Raw genomic sequence first — 21,986 nt, forward strand, 5'->3', positions numbered from 1 at the left:
AGGGTCAGGGTCAGGGTCCCGGTCAGGGTCAGGGTCAGGGTCGGGGTCAGGGTCGGGGTTGGGGTCAGGGTCAGGGTCAGGGTCGGGGTCGGGGTCCCGGTCAGGGTCAGGGTCAGGGTCGGGGTCAGGGTCGGGGTTGGGGTCAGGGTCAGGGTCGGGGCCGGGGTCAGGATCGGGGTCAGGATCGGGGTCAGGGTCAGGGTCAGGGTCCCGGTCAGGGTCAGGATCAGGGTCAGGGTCAGGGTCGGGGTCAGGGTCAGGGTCGGGGTCAGGGTCAGGGTCAGGGTCGGGGTCAGGGTCAGGGTCGGGGTCAGGGTCAGGGTCAGGGTCAGGGTCAGGATCAGGGTCAGGGTCAGGGTCGGGGTCAGGGTCAGGGTCAGGGTCAGGGTCGGGGTCAGGGTCGGGGTTGGGGTCAGGGTCAGGGTCGGGGCCGGGGTCAGGATCGGGGTCAGGATCGGGGTCAGGGTCAGGGTCAGGGTCCCGGTCAGGGTCAGGGTCAGGATCAGGGTCAGGGTCAGGGTCGGGGTCAGGGTCAGGGTCGGGGCCGGGGTCAGGATCGGGGTCAGGATCGGGGTCGGGGTCGGGGCTGGGGTCAGGGTCAGGGTCAGGGGGAAGACCAGCAGGGCCGCCCTGACGGCCTCCAGACTGCGAGCCGGTCCTGAGCCGGTCCTGACCGTGCAGAAGACCCACAGACACTCGCTTCCCTGACTCTCCGGGCGAGGTCTGCCCTGCACGGGCGGGCGACGCCTCATCTCCCCTTCCTGAGTGCGAAGGGCTGCCGCCCCCTGCCCGTCTCTGCTCAGTTTCCCCCTGATGGACGGGCGGGCGGGTGGGATGCTGCTTCCTGACCCTCAGCTCCCTCCGGAGAGGGTCCGCGGGCACCACCCGTCCCGTGAGGAGAGGAGGACCCCCCCCGCCCGCCAGGATGTCGCAGTCTGGCCGCAGGGACGGGGCGACACCGTGGTCCCCGGGGTCTAACGCTGCTGCCGCACGGCCGGGCCGGCCCCCCGGAGCGGGAGGTTCCCAGGTGAGCGCAGGTGAACCCAGGTGGGAGGCGGGAAGGGGGAAGAGCAGGTCCAGGGGAGGCGCGGACGGCTGGCCCTCACAGGCCGGCCACAAGGAGAGAGAAAGGACTCGTGAAGGCTGCCGAGTGACCGCGTCCAGGGTGGAAGGGACAGAGAAAGGAACGCAGAAGTCGATGAGGGAGGTGGCCCGTCCGTCTGTCTGGACGTGAGGAGACGCTCGCAGAAAACACGTGAAAAAAAATGTCGATCCTTCCCGACGCGGTTACGCAAAAGAACGAGGTCTGAGGGTAGCATTTGGGGGAGAGGGGGGTCCCTTCCGCGGGCTCTGCAGGTGGGGCAGCAAAGCTGAGGCCCAGCCGCGTGGAGGGCAGAGCCACAGCCGCCGCTCACACCCGGGGCTGCATCAAACCCTCCACGCGGGCCAGACTCCTCCCGGGCAGGGGTCTCTTCAGGGTGAAGTTATAAGTCATCCCAGAAAGTCATTCTCCCTACTTTATAACTAGAACTTCTTTCTGAACAGAACAATGATAGCGCCTGCCAGGTTAGTTCAATGACTTATGTAAAGGTCTAGTTCTCAACGGACTGGTGACTGTCTCTGAAAGAGAAGGAAAACCTAGCGTCCAGTGGTCTAGAGAGTGTGTGCTCGGGGCTCTGAAGGGAACAGAGGGAGGGGCTGCTGGGTAGGTGAGTCGGCCCCCACAAACCAGTCCCGCCCCCCCACGCTCTCAGGAGGTGGGTCCTGGAACCCGGTCCCGAGAACAGCGTCGCACGCCATGTACACTTCCCAGAGGAACCTGCATCCTCCACGGCTACAGCCAGCAACCGCTTCCCGGCACGGCCCTCTGTACAGAGACGTCGTTCTTGTCAACGACTCCCGCACCAGGGGAGCCCTGTCCAGCGCTTTCAGCAAGCAGCGAAAAGCAAGAGCCAGGGACCTTGAGATTTGTGTGACTCTGTCTCTCTTCATTCCGGCCACCTGCCCTGGGACTCGAGGTTACCAACTGCGCAGGTGAGCCGTACCTGAGGGTGCCGGGACAGCCTTTCCGCTCTGCCTTCTAAAAGGGCTTGTTCCTGGGCCAAATAATAGAACCTTGATGGAACTGTATCTGAGATCAATTTTAAAAGAATGGAAGGAAGAAACACAGGCAGGGAGGGAGGGAAGCAAGGAAGGAAAGAAGGAAGGAAAGAGGGAAGGAAGGAAGGAAGGAAGGAAGGAAGGAAGGAAGGAAGGAAGGAAAGAGAGAAGGAAGGAAGGAAGAAAAGAGGAAGGAAAGAGGGAAGGAAGGAAGGAAGGAAGGAAGGAAAGAGAAGGAAGGAAGGAAGGAAAGAGGGAAGGAAGGAAGGAAGGAAGGGGGAGAAGAAGAGGTGGTCGGGGAGAGAAAGAGAAAGAGAGAGGGAGAAACGTAGAAAGAAGGAAATAAGAAAGGAAAGAAAGAGGAAAAAAGGGAAGGAAAGAAGAAAGGAGGAGAGGGAATGGGGAGAGATAGAAAAAGAAAATGGGAAGAAAAGAAGGAAAAAAGAAAACAAAGGAGAGAAGGAAGGAAGAAAGGAAAGAAGGAAAGCTGAAAGGGAGAGGGAGGGAGAAAGTAGGGAAGGGGGCAGAAGACACACAGGAAGAAAGGAAGAAGACAGAGGATCACAGACACAGCAGCATGGGCAGTGGGCAGCGGCAGCGCCCCGGGCTGCGGGTGTGACCCTGGACCACAGCGTGCTCGGGAAACAGAGCAGCCGCATGGGCACTCGCCGTCTCCTGGAACGCAGGGGCACCAGCCCATGAGCACACGGCGTCCCCTGCAAAGGAAGACTGGGGCGGGGCTGTCACAGTGTCCCCTGCACAGGAAGACTGGGTCGGGGCTGTGCCCAGCTGAGCCTGGCCGGGGGCTGGGGTGCCCTGCCTGGACCATCCGGACCCAGGTGCTCAGATGAAGCCTAGGCTGCTCCCCCCTCCCCCCCAAATTAAAAAGAGCCTCTCTTTGGCCACCTGATGTGTTTGTTGCTTCACCAGGTTGCAGCAGTGTCTTTTAAGAAGTTGTCAAGGAGTTTCATCCTGCACATTTCTGCAGAGAACCTCACCCACGGGACGGTTTCCTTCCTGTGTGTCTTCTGCCCCCTTCCCTACTTTCTCCCTCCCTCTCCCTCTCAACTTTTCTTCTTTCCTTTCTTCCTTCCTTCTCTCCTTTGTTTTCTTTTTTCCTTCTTTTCTTCCCATTTTCTTTTTCTCTCTCTCCCCATTCCCTCTCCTCCTTTCTTCTTTCCTTCCCTTTTTTCCTCTTTCTTTCCTTTCTTATTTCCTTCTTTCTATGTTTCTCCCTCTTTCTCTTTCTCTCCCCGACCACCTCTTCTTCTCCCCCTTCCTTCCTTCCTTCTTTCCTTCCTCCTTTCCTTCCTCTGCTGGAATGAAACTTGCGTCCACGGAGCCATCGCCTGGTTTCACAAACTCGAAGGGATGTCCCACCCCACCTATGACCACAGGGACTCCGTGTGCCAGCGTACTATGGATGGCTGAAATCTTAGACTGACTAGAACATCTTTCTGTATCAACTCAGCTGCGAAGCTTTGGCAAACTGATCTGTCTCAGACCACCGCATTCCGCCTACTCTCACGACTTGGCGCTATTATTCAAACGCCGACCGGACCTGTAGCTCTGGCAGACCCGCGGAAACAGATCCGAACGAGGTCAAGAGGGGATTGGGATCTCCAGATTTTTCTTGAAATCAACTGTGGTGGCAAGTGGGAGGACTAAAGACAAGTGTTCGTATTCATCGGTGGTGACAATTGAGAGGCGCTTTTAAAGAGAACCTGATTAAAACACACACACACACACACAACCACTTTAGTGAGTAGATAAATCAACTAGGTCTGGGCTAAATGTCAGCAAGGATTCATCTTAACATGTTTCCTCTCGTACAACGACACCCTCCTCTCCACAACCCACGATGTGGCCTCCGCAGGTAACCCTGCTGGCAGGCAGCTGCTGAGCACTTGCCGTGCGGCCAGGTGGACTGGGGTGCACTGTGAGGGCAAGAGGTTCACTGGGTTCCAAAGACAAAAAACAAAACAACCCCCCCAAAAAAACCAAACGAGTAAACTACCCAAGGATTGTTGCTGTCGACTGCATGTTTAATTGAGTTAATAAAACACATGAAAATTCATCCTACTTGACCCTGGCCGGTTGGCTCAGTGGTAGAGCGTCGGCCTGGCGTGCAGGAGTCCTGGGTTCGATTCCCGGCCAGGGCACACAGGAGAAGCGCCCATCTGCTTCTCCACCCCTCCCCCTCTCCTTCCTCTCTGTCTCTCTCTCTCTTCCCCTCCTGCAGCCAAGGATCCATTGGAGCAAAGTTGGCCCGGGGCACTGGGGATGGCTCTGTGGTCTGTGCCTCAGGCTCTAGAATGGCTCTGGTTGCAACAGAGCGACACCCCAGATGGGTGGAGCATTGCCCCCTGGTGGGCATGCCGGGTGGATCCCGGTGGGGTGCATACGGGAGTCTGTCTGACTGCCTCCTCATTTGCAACTTCAGAAAAATACACACAAAAAAAAATTCATCCCACTTGTCCCGTTTCTCTTCTGGAATGTGGGTGCGTGAAGACGGAGAATCGCCTAGGCAGGTTCACTATATTTTCCAGGGACCGCGCTCCCCTAGAGCATTCGGTTTACATAGTCCACAGGGCAGAAATGCAGGCTGTCATTCATCCATGAAGCCTCGCTCCCAAACAAGGGCTGTTTGAAGTGGCCATGTTTCCCGAGGGCTGCCTGCTCAGGGCCCCGGGCTTCACACTCTGCACACACAGGGCAGGATGCCTTCCGGGTGAGTTTCAGAAGTCACGCTGTCCATAATTTAAAACACACACACACACACACACACACAGGCAAGCAAACAAACGAAACAGTTGTTGAAATGGGAAAGAAACAAACCCATGAACAAGCGTAACCCCCGAACAGAATTTTTATCGCCCTTGGCTACAAAGTCAAATATAGAAAACAGTATTGAGACTGTGTGTTCGTAATTATCACCCTCGGCTACAAAGTCAAATATAGAAATCAGTATTGAGACTGTGTATCCGTAATAACGGCCGCTACTTTAACAGCCGCTACTTTAACGTTATGAGTCAACAGCAGGGTTTGGAATGAGAAAATAACTGTTGCCTTCTCAGGATTTAAAGCACTTCACTGAAATGACCACAGCATTCTTCACGGAGCCTGAGCCTGGCCCAAACTGGCAGACGCTGGACTGCTAAGCTTCAGTCAAAGGGTGGCTTCAGCAGTTCATAGTTAATTGTCATGATTTAACGTTATGACGGGGACAGAGGCGAACAGCACCCTGGGGGTGCCGGCAGGGTCTTATTTTTATTGCGATCCTGCGTAACTGGGGAGTGTGGAGGTAGGGCGAAAGCAGCAAAATTCTGCTGGATTCTAAGCATCATAAAAATAATCACAGAGGTGCCTGCAGGGCCCTATAAAACTTCTTTTTCTCATTTTAGCAGAATTTCACCTTTCGTGTGACAAGAGTCCTTCATGATGAAAAAGACGGCGGTGGCCTTCGCCTGCCTGGCACGCTGTAACCGCCGCCTGAACCCTGGGTCCCGGGGCTCCATCACCCTGACCCAGCGGGGAAAGACACACGTCTTCACACACGATTCACAGGAATCATGCCCGGGTGGCTTCAGTGGAAATCGACAGCCTGCAGCCACGTCCCCGGTGGGGGAAGTTCTCCCCTGGCTGGCAGTCTCACAGAGACGCGCCCAGGACCTGCCGCCCAGACATCCCTGCAGCTGAGCTCAGCCCTGAGAGGAGGGCAGAGACAGCCGGCCGTTCAGTTAATCCAATGGCCGCCAATGCCAGCTGCCTCGAGCGGGAACGGGTGGAGAGTCCCTGTCCCACGGTCACCAGCTTCTGACGGCCCCCCAGCCACCTCCGTGCCACTAGGCCCCTGCGGAGAAAGTGCCCTGCCAGAGCCACTGCCGACCTGGGGGCCACCAAAGAGGCCGCCTCTCCTAGATCCGGACACACGTCCCAGGGTTCTGTGGAGAACCAGGAAATCAAATTGTTTGGAGAACACCAGGTCCCATCCCCAGTTTTCAAGAACAGCACCAGGCTAATAATAACAACAATCCCTTTCCTGGGAAAAGAACATATTAACGGAATACAGACAGCTCTTGTTTTGCATGGTGACACGTTCTTCACACCAAACTAACAGCGGTAGTATTAATATGAGGACAACGGATCCTTTTCTAATGACACTCTTCCCAGCAACAAAACCAAAATGCTCAAGAAGTCTTCTGTTTACAAAAAAAAAAAAAAAAAAAAAAAGAGCCTATTTGGTTTGACATTTCCAGTTTGTGACATAACAGCCGAGAGTCATCTGTGATCAGCTCCCGTCGGGCCACCTGTGCACAGCCTGAGTTTCCACGGGCTCCCCGACAGGCTCACTCTGGGGTAACACCCACCCCCACCCCACAATTCCTGCTCTCCGTGGTAGCTGTCAAGACACCAAGACCCTAAGCCAGTGCCACGCAGGCGGGCAAACCAGCTCTCATAAAGCAAAGCAAAAGAAAGAACAACAAAAATACCCTACATGGCGGCCATTGCCGCTTTCTGTGGTGTAAATTCTTCCAACCCCAGTTGCTTTGAGCCGCCAGCAGCTGAACCAGAGCCCAGCCTCTCTGAATCTGTCCCGGTCCCCCCTGGTCCTCCCTGGTCCTCCCTGGCTGGAGCGTGCCACCCACTTGGACGCCTGTCCTGAGCTCCCAACAAGCCTTTTGTCATTCCCCCAAAAATCCTAACAGGAGAAGGGTTTACAGCTCGGGCCGGAGCTGCGGTGATGTGTGAACCGTGGTTCCTGCCGGGCTTATCTGGAAGGCGCAGGCCTGGCCTCAGTCAGACGGGGGACTAGCCACTGGGAGGCCAGCTTCCCCTGGGACCACGATTCCACCCGATGGACCTGGTTCTGTGGAAACTGCGGGGCACCAGTCGGCTCGGCTCTGCCTCAACCTTTTTTTTTTGCTTTTGCATAAAAGCAGGGGAAGCTTTCTTTTTTTTTTTTTTTCTCTAGGGTTATATTTACACTTCCCAAATGTCCTAACCAGATAGAACAGGTGGCAAACAGCAACCACAGCGCATAACCTTTTTTTTTTTTTTTTCCATTTCTTTCTGAAACCCCAAGTCTAAGGAAAGTTAACGAAATGATGTCGGTTGCTTTAGACGGGGCGCTAAACTCTTCTTTCAACACAGATGGAGCAAAGGAAGCAAAGAGCACCGGGACCAGCCCGCCTCCCTCTCGACCCCGGCGGGGGGGATATAAGGGTCTGCGTCTCCCTCCGTCGGCCGGCCAGGTGCCTGGGGGACCCCCGCAGGCGGGCTGGCAGAACGGAACGAAGATAAGATGAACCCTGGTTTCTGTGCGTAAAAATAAACACCTCTTCAGTTAACATCTTCAGAGGCAGGAAGTTAAAACTGGAAGTACGGTTAGAAACGCCAGGATCTGAGCTTTGACCAACTTTTTCTGAGCTCAGTTTTTCTACATATTTATATATATAAATATACATATTTATATATATTTAATGCCTATGTCAGGTTTTGGAACACAATGTCTGTATTTAAAAAAAAATCTTAATTATCAGCTACAAATTGCCCCCCCCCTTCGCGTGCAACGCTCTCCCGCGTGAGACGGGCTTGAACCGCGTGTGGTCGGCAGAGGTGCCGAGGTTCAACCGTGGGGCGCGAATTGGGTTCTCACCCGGGAAGGACGTGGGGCGTCTGTGGGGTCCTGGTGTCCAGGGTGAGGGGTGACGTGGGTGGCTAAACACCCCACCACGGGAAGGATGGTCTCTGCCCCGAGTGCCCCCTGCATGACGAGCTTACTTCCCTTCGCCTCCACTGGGAGCCCCCTCTACGGTCCTCCACTGTCTGCCTGAGCCAGGAGGGCCACCGCCCCCCCACGGTCACTCTCTCACTCATCCCCTCGTTCCGGCCACGGGTCTCGGACACTTCTGGATGCCAGGACAGCAGGGAGCAAGTCCCAGAGGAGTGCGTCCCGGGCCAGTGGTGACAGGTGTGGCCAGGAAGAGACTGCAGGGTGGGGAGTGAGGGGGTGGCACTGCCACGTGGCCCGGGGGACCAAGGGGGACCTCTCTCTGTGGAACTTCTCCGTGGAGACTGAATGCAGGGAGGGAGAGGGCCACGTGGACACCGTGGTCAATGGGAACGCGTTCTGGTCCAAGGAAGAACCGCAGCCAGCTCCGGGGACCCACTTGGGCTGTTCCCTGTTCATCCTTTCTCTCCGTCAGCTGCCTCCTAATGGCCTTCAAACATACGTCAACCTCCTTCTCTGACAGAGGTAAACCCGGAAATTCTCCCTGGCTGTGCACCCCGCCACCCCGCTCCCAGCCCCCCGGCTGCTTCTCGGTCCCCTTCCCGCACCTGGACATCCCCTGGGGCCCCCCCGCACTGCTGTCCACGACCCTCACCATCGTCTTCCACGTTCAACCCGGGCCCCCGCCCCTACGGAGCTGCTCCCGGGAGGCAGACCACCGGTCGCCCCTTCCTCCGGGACTGTCCTCCCTACCCTGTCTCCCTCTTCTTCCTCTTCCTCAGGGGTGGCTTCCCCGGTGGTTTTCCTTCTAGACCTTTCCCCAAATGAGACAACACATTCTCCACCTCCATCCTCGCTGTCCCTTCTAGAGCATTCCGCACAGGGGCCCCGCCAACTCCCCGACACGCCTGCCATCACTGATTTAATATCGGTGCGCCAACACGCCGGAGTGTCCCCCGAAGACCATGACTCCCGCATGTCTCGCAGTGACGGACAAAGAGGCAGGAACACAAAACTCAGCCTGGACTGTGACAGGGGACGCCGCCAACCTGTTACGTCAGTGGTCCCCAACCTGTTTTTGGGCCACGGACCGGTTTAATGTCAGAAAATATTTTCACGGACCGGCCTTTAGGGTGTGGGACGGAGAAATGTATCACGTGACCAAGACCAGCATCAAGAGTGAGTCTTAGACGATGGAACAGAGGGAATCTGGTCATTTTTAAAAATAAAACATCGTTCAGACTTAAATATAAATAACACGGAAATAATGTAAGTTATTTATTCTTTCTCTGCGGACCGGTACCAAATGGCCCACGGACTGCGGCCCGGGGGTTGGGGATCACTGTGTTACAACATAACCTCTGTTTTCAAAAGTTGAAAGACGTACAAGTAAAGCAATATATATAAAACATATATATATATATATGTTTTAATGCTGTGCCTCGTGTGTTTGGAAAGTCAGGAGAACGAGGCTCCCTCCAGCCAGCCTCGCCTGGTGCGGCTACATATCCCGGTGACGACTTCTGCTCTCTCCACCCGGCATTCCCAAAGAGAGACGGCGCCTTGCAAGAGGAGGACTGAAGGCTTTTAAAACCGCGCCCGCCCTGCCCAAACCGTGGCGCAACCCCCTTCGGCTCCGAAGGGGAACAGGGCCCCCCGCCGGGGAGGTGCCCAGGCAGCGAAGCGATAAGCTGGCCGTTATTCCTCAAAGGAAAAGAAGAAGCCTGATACCGGGGCTGAGCCCTCCCTGAGGTCCAGCGCGCCCTGCTCTGCGCGGAGGCGGCCTCCAGAGCGTCCCCTCTGCGCGGGGAGAGGACTTCTGCAGCAGCTCCGGCTCAGATGCTGCCAGATAATAGCTCTCCCGAGCTGAGGGGGTTTATCAGCTCAGCTGTGATGCATTGCACAGATAAGAGCAACTTCCTCTAACTGCTGATGAGATAAGCAGGCTCAGCATCCGTATTCTGCCTGGGCTCCCAGCAAGCAGACCCAGACCCAGTCCTTTCTCCTTCCGAGGTGGAGAACTGTCCCATCCACCCTGCCCCACCCCCAGGCGGTGGAGAGCCCGCAACCCTGCTCCCCCCTCCCCCAGGAAAGGAAAATTTGTTTTCCCACACCTCATCATTTTTATGGATTCCAAAAGGGGAAAAAAATATCAAGACTTTTTTTTTTTCCCACTCCTCCCTCCCCCCCAAGCCCTGTCCTTTCCAGGGTGAACTGAACCCTGGTCAAAGCATTCGACGGGCAGGACCCCGGCTGAGCTGGTTCAGTTTCGGGAGAGCTCACCTGGTTGCAGACTGCGGCCTGCGGTGAGGAAGTCCTCACACGACCTGCTAGTGACCAAGCTGGGCAAGTGGCCACCTACGTGAGCAGAGGCCAAAGCACATTCTAGAATGACCAGCAGAGATGTCTCCGCCGGCCCCCTCACTGAGACTCGCGCCCACCCTCCCGCTGGCCTCTGGGGAAGAGTCACCCCTGCACGGGGCTCCCCATTATCTGGAAGAGTCACCCCTGCACGGGGCTCCCCATTATCTGGAAGAGTCACCCCTGCACAGGGCTCCCCATTATCTGGAAGAGTCACCCCTGCACGGGCCTCCCCATTATCTGGAAGAGTCACCCCCGCACGGGGCTCCCCATTTTCTGGAAGAGTCACCCCTGCACGGGGCTCCCCATTATCTGGAAGAGTCACCCCTGCACGGGGCTCCCCATTATCTGCTCAGGCAAACACGCCATCTGCTGAGGCCCATCCAAGCCCTCCGGGGTCTCAGGTGCTCGGCTGCGCTGGCTGGTTAGCCGCCCCGGGGGCCAAGGGGGTCCCTCCCAGGTCAGACAACCCCCCCCCTGGCCCCGGCCCCTGCGTCACTGGTTTTCTGCCAGGGTCTCCCTTTCGTTCCTGCTCTAAATGCTCGTCTCTCTCTGGACGGCCCACTCGGTGCCCCGCTTCCGATCCTCACCCTGCCGCGCCCCCTCTCCCCCGCCCCAGCCCTCAGCCCCGGCCTCTCCTCCCAGAGCGGGCCAGGCACCCCGGGTCCCGGCTCAATGTCAGGACCTGGAACGCCCACCACCAAGGGAGGGCAGGGCAGTAGCGGGGCCAAAGTCCACGCTGTTGGTCAGGGAGCAACGGGCAGGTTCCTGAATCTAAGCAGCGCATTCCTGCGTCTTTTAGTTTTGGGTGTTTTTTTTTTTTATTTCTATTTTTTTTTTTTAATACCAAATGCTCGTCTGTCCTTTATCCACCCAGTCCTGACGTATTGCTATAGCCACGGGCCACTCCTGAGAGCCGGTCAGCGGCTGTCAGGACGAAGATCCCGGCGGGTTTTCACCTCTGCCTGCGCACGCGCGCGCTGGGCCTCCCGCGTCGGCGTGGGGTTGCCGGGGGGGGGGGGGGGTCACGGAGGACGCCCTCTCCTCTGCGCAGTTTCGTCCACAACCACTTCAGAGAGGTGGGACTCCTCTCGTTTTTAGAGAGACCACTTCTGAAGAACAAGCCGTTGTCTCATGAGCTAGACTGTGCCACGGCTGTGCAAATGCCGGGACGGTCCCTTCGGTGTCTAACTCAAGTCCTCCCAGCTGCCCTTCCCGCCCTTGCTCCCTCCCGGTCAGGCCCAGGAGGACGGTCCCTTCGGTGTCTAACTCAAGTCCTCCCAGCTGCCCTTCCCGCCCTTGCTCCCTCCCGGTCAGGCCCAGGAGGACGGTCCCTTCGGTGTCTAACTCAAGTCCTCCCAGGTGCCCTTCCCACTCTTGCTCCCTCCCGGTCAGGCCCAGGAGGAAACGGAGCCCAGGGAAGCCTCGCCGCCTGGGGAGGGGGTCCAACCCGGCTGTTCTTCCCTGACACCTGCTCTCCTGCGTGTGTGGGTTTTTTAGTTAGTTTGTTTCTGAATCTGGGGAGCCACATGTCCACAGCCCCGTCAGTGTTCCTTCCACACGGGGTGAAGCAGGAGGTGAGAAACCCCTGCTCTGGTCTCTCCTTCCGGGGAAGACCCGCCCCTTCTGTGTGAGCATCGCCTCCCCCACCTCAGGGGGTCTGAGCTTCACCCTCTCCCAGCAGTTAGTTCATAGGACGGGCTGTTCCGGGCGAGATTAGATGGGTCTCTAGCTCACAGCTGGGCGGAAGCAACCCTTGTCTCTTTCTCTAGCAGACACCTCAGGGTCCATTATCTCCCCAAGCGTGTTCCCACTGGCCGGCCCCTCGCCCTTTCTCCTGCCAGTTCAACAGAGACAGCACGCACCCCTGACCTACACGTGGGTGTGGAGGCGGCTGGCACCTTCCTCCTCCCTCCCTCCCTCCCTCTCTCTCCCTCCATCTCCCTCCATCTCCCTCTCTCCCTCCCTCCCTCTCTCTCCCTCCATCTCCCTCCATCTCCCTCTCTCTCTCTCTCCCTCTCTCCCTCCATCTCCCTCTCTCCCTCCCTCTCTCTCCCTCTCTCTCTCTCTCCCTCTCTCTCTCTCTCCCTCCCTCTCTCTCTCTCCCTCTCTCTCTCTCTCCCTCTCTCCCTCCATCTCCCTCTCTCCCTCCCTCTCTCTCCCTCCATCTCCCTCTCTCTCCCTCCCTTTCTCTCTCTCTCTCCCTCTCTCCCTCCATCTCCCTCTCTCCCTCCCTCTCTCTCCCTCCATCTCCCTCCATCTCCCTCTCTCCCTCCCTCCCTCTCTCTCCTTCCATCTCCCTCTCTCCCTCTCCCCCCCTCTCTCTCTCCCTCTCTCTCTCTCCCCCTCTCTCCCTCCATCTCCCTCTCTCCCTCCCTCTCTCCCTCCATCTCCCTCTCTCTCTCTCCCTCCCTCTCTCTCTCTCTCTCCCTCTCTCCCTCCATCTCCCTCTCTCTCCCTCCTTCTCTCTCTCTCTCTCTCCCCCTCTCTCTCCCTCTCTCCCTCTCTCTCTCAGGCTGGCCGGTTCTGAGTCATCCCTTCCTTGTCTTCCGGCCTCTTGCTTTCAGTCTGCCGGTTCTGTGGGTCACTGCCATGCTGGGGGCTCCCACCCCCACGCGTGGCCTAGGCCCTGCTCCCTTCTCGTGAGTGAAGCCCCCCCACGTCAGGCTCCTCCGCCCTCCGCTCTGGCGTGAGCTGCGGTCTCTCCTGCCCCGAGCCGTCCTGTTCCGCCGAGTCCGCGCCACACTGTCGGCGGCAAGAAACTCGTTCCATTTTTTTTTATTTTATTTTCTCATTGAGCCCCCTGCAGCCGTTCGGCGGGATGCATTTTGTCGCTCCTGCCCCGGTCAAGCGAGGAGACCGAGGCTCAGAAGACCCGGCCCTGGCCCTGGGGTCCGGGCGCCCCTCCAGCTCTGCCAGGCCCACCGGCTCGTCCCGCCGCATCCCAGCCCCCGTCCCCAGGGTGCTTCCTCTTCGAGCTGCGCCCGCCCCTTCCGCGCCGGGCGGGGCCCCTCTCGCTTCCTGTTGTGGGTCCCCTGACACCCTCTGCTCTTTGACTCCTGCCCCCGGAGCTGGGGGTGTGGCTCCCCACCTACCCCCTCCTGTCACTTCCTCACCCCCCCCCCCCGTCTTTTCACGCAGTCTCCCGACACTCTCACACACTCGGCCGGCCTCCTGCGACCGCCTCACGTTAAACATGTGACACGCTTCCACGCACGGACGCCGATTCCCGTCCAACATTGTCAGGAACCAAGGTGGCTGCTGGGAAAGTATCGACTCGCTTGCCGGGTCCTCGCCCCCACGACCTCTCTCCGGAAACCTGTCCCCTCACGGAGGGCCAAGGGTCCCCTCTGCTTCTCCCATTTCTGGCTTCCCTGCCGTGACCGAGGGCCGGCTGGGCCAGACCAACAGAGGGTTTTCAGGGGTTTCAAGTTTTAAACTCTGAAGTTCACTTTCTATAGACTTGGCGGGGAAAGGAGAAGTAGGATGTCCCACGCGGCCAGGGCGCCCCAGGAGGGGACGGCGGGCGATGGCAGACCAGCCCCCCACCCCCTGCTCCGCAGCCACGCCTGCCGGGGTGCGTGTGGACTTGGTGCTGAGCCCCTCACCTGGGGGACGCAGTCTGGGGACAGTCAGGGGCACCCACCAGGCCCAGGGGAGCCTCTGACTGGGGACAAATCACCAACCACCTGACGCTTGTCCCTAAGGGGTGACGCGTTTATAGAGCCTTGTGGAGGCGTTGCTGACACGGGTGGACACCTGTCCCAGAGGACCTGTGTGCCGTCCTCTCCTCCCTGGGACTCAGCCGGGTGTCCGGCTCCCTGAGGGATGCGACGGCCACTCCTGACCGCCAGGGGGTGGTCACCTGTCCCAGAGGACCTGTGTGCCGTCCTCTCCTCCCTGGGACTCAGCCGGGTGTCCGGCTCCCTGAGGGATGTCACGGCCACTCCTGACCGCCAGGGGGTGGTCACCTGTCCCAGAGGACCTGTGTGCCGTCCTCTCCTCCCTGGGACTCAGCCGGGCATCCGGCTCCCTGAGGGGTGTCACGGCCACTCCTGACCGCCAGGGGGTGGTCACCTGTCCCAGCGGACCTGTGTGCCGTCCTCTCCTCCCTGGGACTCAGCCGGGCATCCGGCTCCCTGAGGGATGTCACGGCCACTCCTGACCGCCAGGGGGTGGTCACCTGTCCCCACGGACCTGTGTGCCGTCCTCTCCTCCCTGGGACTCAGCCGGGCGTACGGCTCCCTGAGGGATGCGACGGCCACTCCTGACCGCCAGGCTGCAGGGGATGTCATGACCCCCGGGGCCACCAACTCTCCTGTCCGGGCACTCGGTTCATTCCGACGGTTAGCGGGTATGAAGCCACACGGTATCCCTGGTCCTTGGTCCCTGAGCCCCTGTTCCTGGGTCCTGGGTGAGTTCTGAGCATGTCTGTTGATGTCCACAGTGCAGGGGCCAGGACCTGTCCCACTGGCTGTCCCCAGGACTAAACAGACGAGACCAAGCAGGGCTGCCTCAGCAGGAGCTCCTCGGACGTCAGCTCTGCGGCCCTGTCTCCTGGAGACGCACCCTCAGCGGCTTACCTGTATTTAAATTTGACTTTTTAACCTATTCTATGTGTTCTAAAAGGAACCCGGGTCACAGTACGGTATATGATAAAAAGCAGCATTGCTTGGAATGAACAGAAGACGATCTCAACATGAAATGTAGATCATTTACAACGAAAGCATGCCCCTCTGTGTCCCGGCCTCGGGACGCCCGGGTGTGACGTGTGTGGAACAGACTGCGAGGTCCCCCCAAAGTCACCTCCTGCAGCCCTTTTCTCACAGGGAGAGAGAAGTCATTAAACTCCTTCCCTTCTTGACTCACCTACACCCAGTGGCTTTAGTCACTGCCCTTGTCTGTTTGTATAATTCATGGTTTGAATGAACAGAAGGGACAGTTATACCCAAAGTCCACTTGGTGGCGAAGACACAGGAAGCCATGTGCCCAGCTCCTAAGTCAGGACGTCCTATAGGAAGATAGTTCTGCTGACTTTACCCCTTCGAGAGACCTCTGCAGACGTCCCAATTTGGCTGTGGGGCTCAGGCGGGCAGGCGACCCAGCCGGGGGGTCTGTTCTGCCTCACGGCGACCCGAGGACCCTTTATGACATTCTTTTGTGCAAATAAATGGCCTTCACTATCCCAGTTTTGTCTCCCTTTAGAAAAGCAAGAACACAGGTGTTCCGAGAACTGTTGACTCATTCAGCGCACGAGAACAGAGCGCAGCGGAGTCAGAACCCAGTCTCTGAGTCAGAAACCGAGTCTAATCCTGACTTCGCTGTATTTGAGCTCGGTCCAGTCCCTGGCCGACTGCATCCGTTTTCTTGGGATGAAGAGGAGGGACAGGCCAGTTAACCCCGGGAGAGACCGCAGGTCCCAACCTGGCATGGAAAAGGCCCGGACAGGTACAGGTATGGGTGCCCGCCGAGATCACCCGCCATTGTTTCTATCACTTAATTAGTTCTACCCGGCATGGAAAAGGCCCGGACAGGTACAGGTATGGGTGCCCGCCGAGACCACCCGCCATTGTTTCTATCACTTAATTAGTTCTACCTGGCATGGAAAAGGCCCGGACAGGTACAGGAATGGGTGCCCGCCGAGACCACCCGCCATTGTTTCTATCACTTAATTAGTTCTACGTATCAAATTTTCCATTTTCAGCTCAAGTGAACACCGCAAGAACAGAGATGAGAAGGATGACATCGAACGGCGAGATTGGTCCCCTCTGACCCCCAAACTCTACAAATAAATAGCCCTGTGGTCACGACACGTGACAAGGGTCATTTTCACTATCGACAATCCATAAAATGGGGGGGTCCCGCAGCGCGGGGAGGACAGTGCTGGTGCCGGGCCCCCCTCCACGGTGGGTGCTCCCCAACGCTGCCCTTTGCTGCGCACGCGGGCCTCGGGGCCCCGTGGACCTGTGAGCACCCCTCCTCCCCCAGACAAGAGGGCCCCACCCCCCTGGTCTTCATTCTGTGCTTCCCAGGCCTGGCGGCCGAGGGGACCAGCAGGGAAAACGGCTCCCGTCACCTCTTCCTCGGCTCTGGCAGGACAGAGGGACAAAGGTTCCCAGGGGCAGACGGAGTGACAACCGATCAGCAGAAGGACCCGACTCACCCACTCCTCTGTCACTCTTGGAGTTCTGCTGTCCTCCGGACGTGGTGGACAGGTCCTCGGGGACTGGCATGGGCTCGTCACCGTCATCTGGGGTGTCACTCACAGGAGGGCTCTCCTTCCCTGAGAAGAAAGGGGAGGAGCATGAGTTTCTGGGGGCAGAGGTCACCGCTGGGGGCAGAGGTCACCGCTGGGGGCGGAGGTCACCGCTGGGGGCGGCGGTCACCGCTGGGGGCGGAGGTCACCGCTGGGGGCAGAGGTCACCGCTGAGGGCGGCGGTCACCAGGGACCAGCCAGCAGGGCAGCCCAGGGTGCCTGGACCTTACCTTGGCTTGGCTTCCGAGGAGCGTGAGGAGGCAAAGATATCAACCACCAGCCGTCCCAGAGATGACCGCTGCCACCATCGTGGTGCGTGTGTGTGTCTCTGCACGCGCCTGCATACTTGTGTATCGTACGTAGATAATAGGGCGTGATGCACGTTCTTTACCAAAATGCACTGTTCTCTTTAGACATTGTTGTGAACATCTTTCCATGCCTAGTGACCACGACATTATCGTGATGTCTGTGTCCTCCCCACTGGAGGGGGCGTGAGGATCGACTTAAATCCTTCTCCTCTTTTGGAACTTACATTGTGTTTTCAACTTCCTTATTTCTTCTTTCTTTCTTTCTTTCTCTCTCTCTCTCTTTCTTTCTCTTTCTTTTTTTTTCTTTTTCCTCCCTCCCTCCCTCCCTCCCTCCCTCCCACCCTCCCTCCCTCCCTCCCATCACACGAGACTGTGGTGGACACCCTAATAACCAGCTGAGAATGACTCCCCAGAAGTCGATCCCTGGGTCAGAAGGCAGCCGCGTTCTGTCCTGAGGCTCTTTGTAAACTACGCTGATGTCCCTGCAGGTGGTCCCGAGTCACCCTCTTGCAAGCCTGCATCACACACCCTCACGTGACCTTGCTGTAAGGTCAGCAGACTGGACATCCTGCTCAGAGCCACACAACCCGGGTCTGCCCCTTCCCTTGTCAGGGGACAGCTTGGCGGTTGCCTGATTTGATTCCACCCGGTGGGAAGGGGGCGCCCGGGAAGGGGGTGTGGGGGGAGCTCCATGCCTTGGTCCCCAAGTGTCTCCCCGGTACACACACTGGCGTCGGCCAGGACGAATCCTCAGCTTGGAAACGCGAAAATGAAGCGTAATCCACACAAAGTAGGCTCTACCACAGGAGACGGGTTCTGCACGTATCCATGCCGACCAGATAAGAACAAAATTCAGCCCGAGGGCCCAGCTGTGGGGACCCACTCCCACTCCCACTCCCAGACCCCAACACGGGGAGACCCTGGTTCATAAGAAATGCTCTTTTCCCTTTGACACGGAGACCCCTGTATCTTCTAACCTTCCAGACCTAACTTGACTTAGGAGACATAAAACCACAGGCTCGGAACGGCTGGGGAGGGAGGCGCCACGTTGATGCGAAAGGACCGTCAAGGAGAAGAGGAGGTGAGGTCAAGACCCCACAGGAAGGGGCACAGGACAGAGAGAGACCGGCCGCCGGGCCCCACGGGCGAGGGAGGGGGCCCAGCATGAACGAACGAACGATTAGGGGCGTGTCGACAGGCCCGGAACACACAGACGGGAGGAGCGCCCAGTCTCCTTGTCTGTCTGACCCTTGCGAGGACAGGCAAGACCCCAGCAAGCACCCTCACACGTGAGACCCGGCCGTGCCCAGGTACCTTACCACGGACGCTGCCCGGGCACCTGCTTTGGGGAGCAGCCAGCACTGCCTTCTCGAGGGAACGGACATCGACGTGGAACAGGCCAGCCCGCAGCAATGACTGCGTCAGGCCCTCGTCAGAAAGAGCATGACGGGCACACAGCATTTTCAGAGCGCCGATACAAGAGGAATAGAGGAACGAGGATGGGTGTGATTACGGGAAATTTCCCCCGGAAAAGCCAAAGGCCGGAGAGACGTTGGAATGAAAGGGTTCCTGTCCCCCTTCATGCTGCCTCGTGAATGTGCATAACGTCAGCGCCCCTACATAAAGAGGTAACAGGAGCTAAACGTACCCAGGTTGTTTTCCACTTAGTCCAGAAAAGGGGAGAAAGCTCTCTGAATGTGAGAATGCAGGTGGTCTGTGAACCATCTGACATTTTATTGAATATATTTCTTTTTCCTTTTTTTTTTTTTTTACAGGAACAGAGAGAGAGTCAGAGAGAGGGATAGACAGGGACAGACAGACAGGAACAGAGAGAGATGAGAAGCATCAATCATCAGTTTTTCGTTGCGACACCTTAGTTGTTCATTGATTGCTTTCTCATATGTGCCTTGACCGTGGGCCTTCAGTAGACCGAGTAACCCCTTGCTCGAGCCAGTGACCTTGGGTCCAAGGTGGTGGGCTTTTTGCTCAAACCAGATGAGCCCGCACTCAAGCTGGCGACCTCGGGATCTCGAACCTGGGTCCTCCGCATCCCAGTCTGACACTCTATCCACTGCTCCACCGCCTGGTCAGGCCAGATTTTGTATTTCTTTTGGACTGTTCAGAGTCATGGCTTTCAAACTTTGAGAACTTTGGGGAGGGGCTCAGAGAAATCGTTTTTTGTTTTTGTTTTTTTTTTCTATTTTATTTCATCTTTCGGTAAGAATCATCTTACACACGTAAGCTTTCTCTTATAATGTGGAACAAATAACAACCTTAGAACAGAATTCCGGTAAATGAAACCAGGCTTCTGTGTACAGTGGGGGGGCTGCAGGGTGGGGTGGGGGTGTCTGAGGGACGAGGTCCTCGCCATGTGCTTGCTCAGAAGGCCCCCCCTCCGCCCCAGGACTGGGAGTGGAGACCCCTCCCTGCTCTAACAAACTGACCCACGATGGAATGCACGTTGTTGAGTGAGGGGTGTTGCCTTTAGAACGGGGGGGGGGGGGGGGGAGTGGGAAGTTGAGAAATTCAACTTCTTCATGACATCGTTTTCTCATTCCACTCCTCTCTGAGAGAACACTGGGGTACCCCCTCATCCCCATGATGCTCAGGGGACTCGTTTAGATGCCAGGGCTGGAGGCTGGGGGAACAGACGGGGGCCACAAGACACCAGCCCTTCTCCGAGGAAGGCGTGTTGTGTCTCTGCCCAGCTCAGGCTCACCGAGGTCCAGGTAACCCCTGGCGGGCGGCTTCTTGGAAAACACCTCGCCGATCTCATCCTTGGGGACCCAGATCAGCCGGGACGGAAGGAGAATGCCCCCTTAGGCTCCGGGGGGACACTGAGGGCTGGCTCCCCGGGGGCCCCTCACCTTCTCACCTTCCAGATCAAGCTGTCACTGCGTTCTTCGTGGGGGAGGCACAGGGTTAATGAACACAGCGGGGATCACGGTTCTCAAATACCAAGGCCCAGGCTGATCGATCGGAGCCCTCAGGCGCAGGAAGGCCCGCCCGCCGGGAGCAGGGAGGACAGAGGGGAAGTGTTCAGCACACACGGGGGGCCACGGAAAGGACTCAGAACGGGGGGGGGGGGAGAGCGAGGGGAGAGCTTCCCGTGCACTCGGGAGGGGGGCTCTGCTGTGAGCCAGCCTCACCGGGCCCTCCCTCGGGGATGCTTTTTAAGAGGTCATCTGATTTGACTAAAAGCCCCTGGCGTTTGAGTGGCGGCTGCTGAGACGTCCATCACACGACCATGACCTCGTCCTCTGCCACCCAGGGTGCTTTCTCTGCCGGGCAGGGGGTTTCCAAGCCGGCAGGACGTGCAATTCGCCCTCCGTGAAACCTCCGTGATTATCAGGCAAAAAACGTCTCTGTGTGGGGATGTTACACACGTTGGCCCAGTTAACCCTTTAAAATGCAAAACCATGGAAGGGAGACGAAAGGTACAAAGATAAGAGTTCTTCAATCAAGCCCAGACGTCCCAAGTATCAACACACCGTGGCTAGACGTTAACTGACCTGGGGGAGAGTTCTGGTTCGACCAATCCTGAGACTGAGGGGAACCTGGGATAAGTCACCTCTTCAAGAGCCTTTCAAGAGTAAAATGAGGCCCAAAGCAGAAAACACAAACAAACAAGCAAACAAGCAATCAAACAAATCTGATGGTTTTGGCTTAACTCGCCGGGTGGTTGTGAGGATGAAGTAACAGTCACGTGTGTGAATGCTAATATGCTAACCAAGCGTATGGGGTTATTTTGTAAACGGTAACCATAGAAACACAAGGCATGTGTAGCGAGAGCATCCACAGCCCCCCAAAGTGCATGTAAATGTCACGTAGACACGTACCCAGTGTGGACACCAAGAAATCAAGTATTTAACTTCCTTCAGGAATAATTTAGGAGGTGAGATATAATTTCACTTACCTAGAAACATGGGAGAAAAAAACAAACAAACAACCTTGTCATTCATCTCTATTTAATCTACCTACTGCCCCATGTCCCATAAAGCATGACCTATGAAGAGTGTTTGGGGGCAAATTAAATGAGAAAATTGTATCATTAGCTCATCAGCGGCAGGCAAATGATTTCTCAAGTAAGACTACTTCACCCAAGGAAGTCTTGATGATTTTTGTCTGGTCTCCCAAATGCATGAGTTTTTATGGCGCACGATCACCCAGCTGACCTCGATTCCTGGAGGTAAATGAGTACTCCGACTGTGGCCCCCTCAGCTCTTCAGAACAGTGGGGACGCCTCCCAGCCAGGGTCCAGACCGGGGCTCGCCCCCAGCGTGTGTCCGGTTCCCTGTGGGGCTTCTGTTTGGCTCTGGAAATTCTTTCTCTGGGTCTCAGCTTTCTGCTCGTGGAAGACGGCGCCCGCACCGTCATCCTCACTGGGTTCTCCTTGGGCCGAAACGCGAACGGCGTCTGGTCGGTCCATTCAATCAACGTCATTGATTTTCCTTAGCGACACTTACGTAGCGACCAGCCTCGCGTCCGGAGGAGGTTGTGTGTGTCTACGGGACCCTTTCTCGCGTCTGCGTCCCAGCAAATGTTGCAACCGCTGCTCAGAAATTATCCAGCGTAGACTTCAGGGCCCTGGGAGCCAGCTCCGGCTCCTTACTGCGGAGGGGACACGGCCGTCCTCCGGGGAGGCAGTCAGGAGAGTTAAGTGTTTCTCTATTTTTTTTAAAAAATGTATTTCCTGTTTTGTTGAGTAGTCAGATCTATTGAGTTGATCGCTCTGAAATTGTTGACCTGTTAGAACATTGTTTTACCTATGAAAGTGGCAGTGTTTATAGCAGGGGTCCCCAAACTTTTTACACAGGGGGGCCAGTTCACTGTCCCTCAAACTGTTGGAGGGTCGGACTATTAAAAAAACTATGAACAAATCCCTATGCACACCGCACATATCTTATTTGAAAGTAAAAAAAACAAAACGGGAACAAATACAATATTTAAAATAAAGAACAAATAAATTTAAATCAACAAACTGACCAGTATTTCAATGGGAACTATGCTCCTCTCACTGACCGCCAATGAAAGAGGTGTCCCTTCTGGAAGTGCGGCGGGGGCCAGATAAATGGCCTCAGGGGGCCGCATGCGGCCCGTGGGCCGTAGTTTGGGGACCCCTGGTTTATAGGGTGCAACTTAGAAACTTCTCTCTCTCTCTCTCTCTCTCTCTCTCTCTCTCTCTCTTTCCTGCGGACGGAACAGAACACAAAGTAATTTTATGGGA

The 21,986-nt window shown here is 56.9% G+C and overlaps 1 protein-coding gene across 5 annotated transcripts in view; it reads right to left on the reverse strand.

Annotated features, from left to right (window-relative positions):
- IKZF1 (IKAROS family zinc finger 1) overlaps positions 1 to 21,986 on the reverse strand; it is a 107,230-nt gene that overhangs the window by 63,565 nt on the left and 21,679 nt on the right. For 4 of the 5 annotated variants that reach the window (XM_066238638.1, XM_066238636.1, XM_066238640.1 and 1 more), the window contains exon 3: positions 16,359 to 16,478. In XM_066238638.1, coding sequence (XP_066094735.1) covers positions 16,359 to 16,478 — 120 coding nt within the window. Of the gene's footprint in view, positions 1 to 7,759; positions 7,919 to 16,358; positions 16,479 to 21,986 lie in introns of those variants that run through there. The other variant, XM_066238641.1, reaches the window with a different exon arrangement.

The sequence above is a fragment of the Saccopteryx bilineata genome, chromosome 7 (genome assembly GCF_036850765.1).
Source record: "Saccopteryx bilineata isolate mSacBil1 chromosome 7, mSacBil1_pri_phased_curated, whole genome shotgun sequence".
In the NCBI taxonomy this organism is placed as follows: domain Eukaryota; kingdom Metazoa; phylum Chordata; class Mammalia; order Chiroptera; family Emballonuridae; genus Saccopteryx; species Saccopteryx bilineata.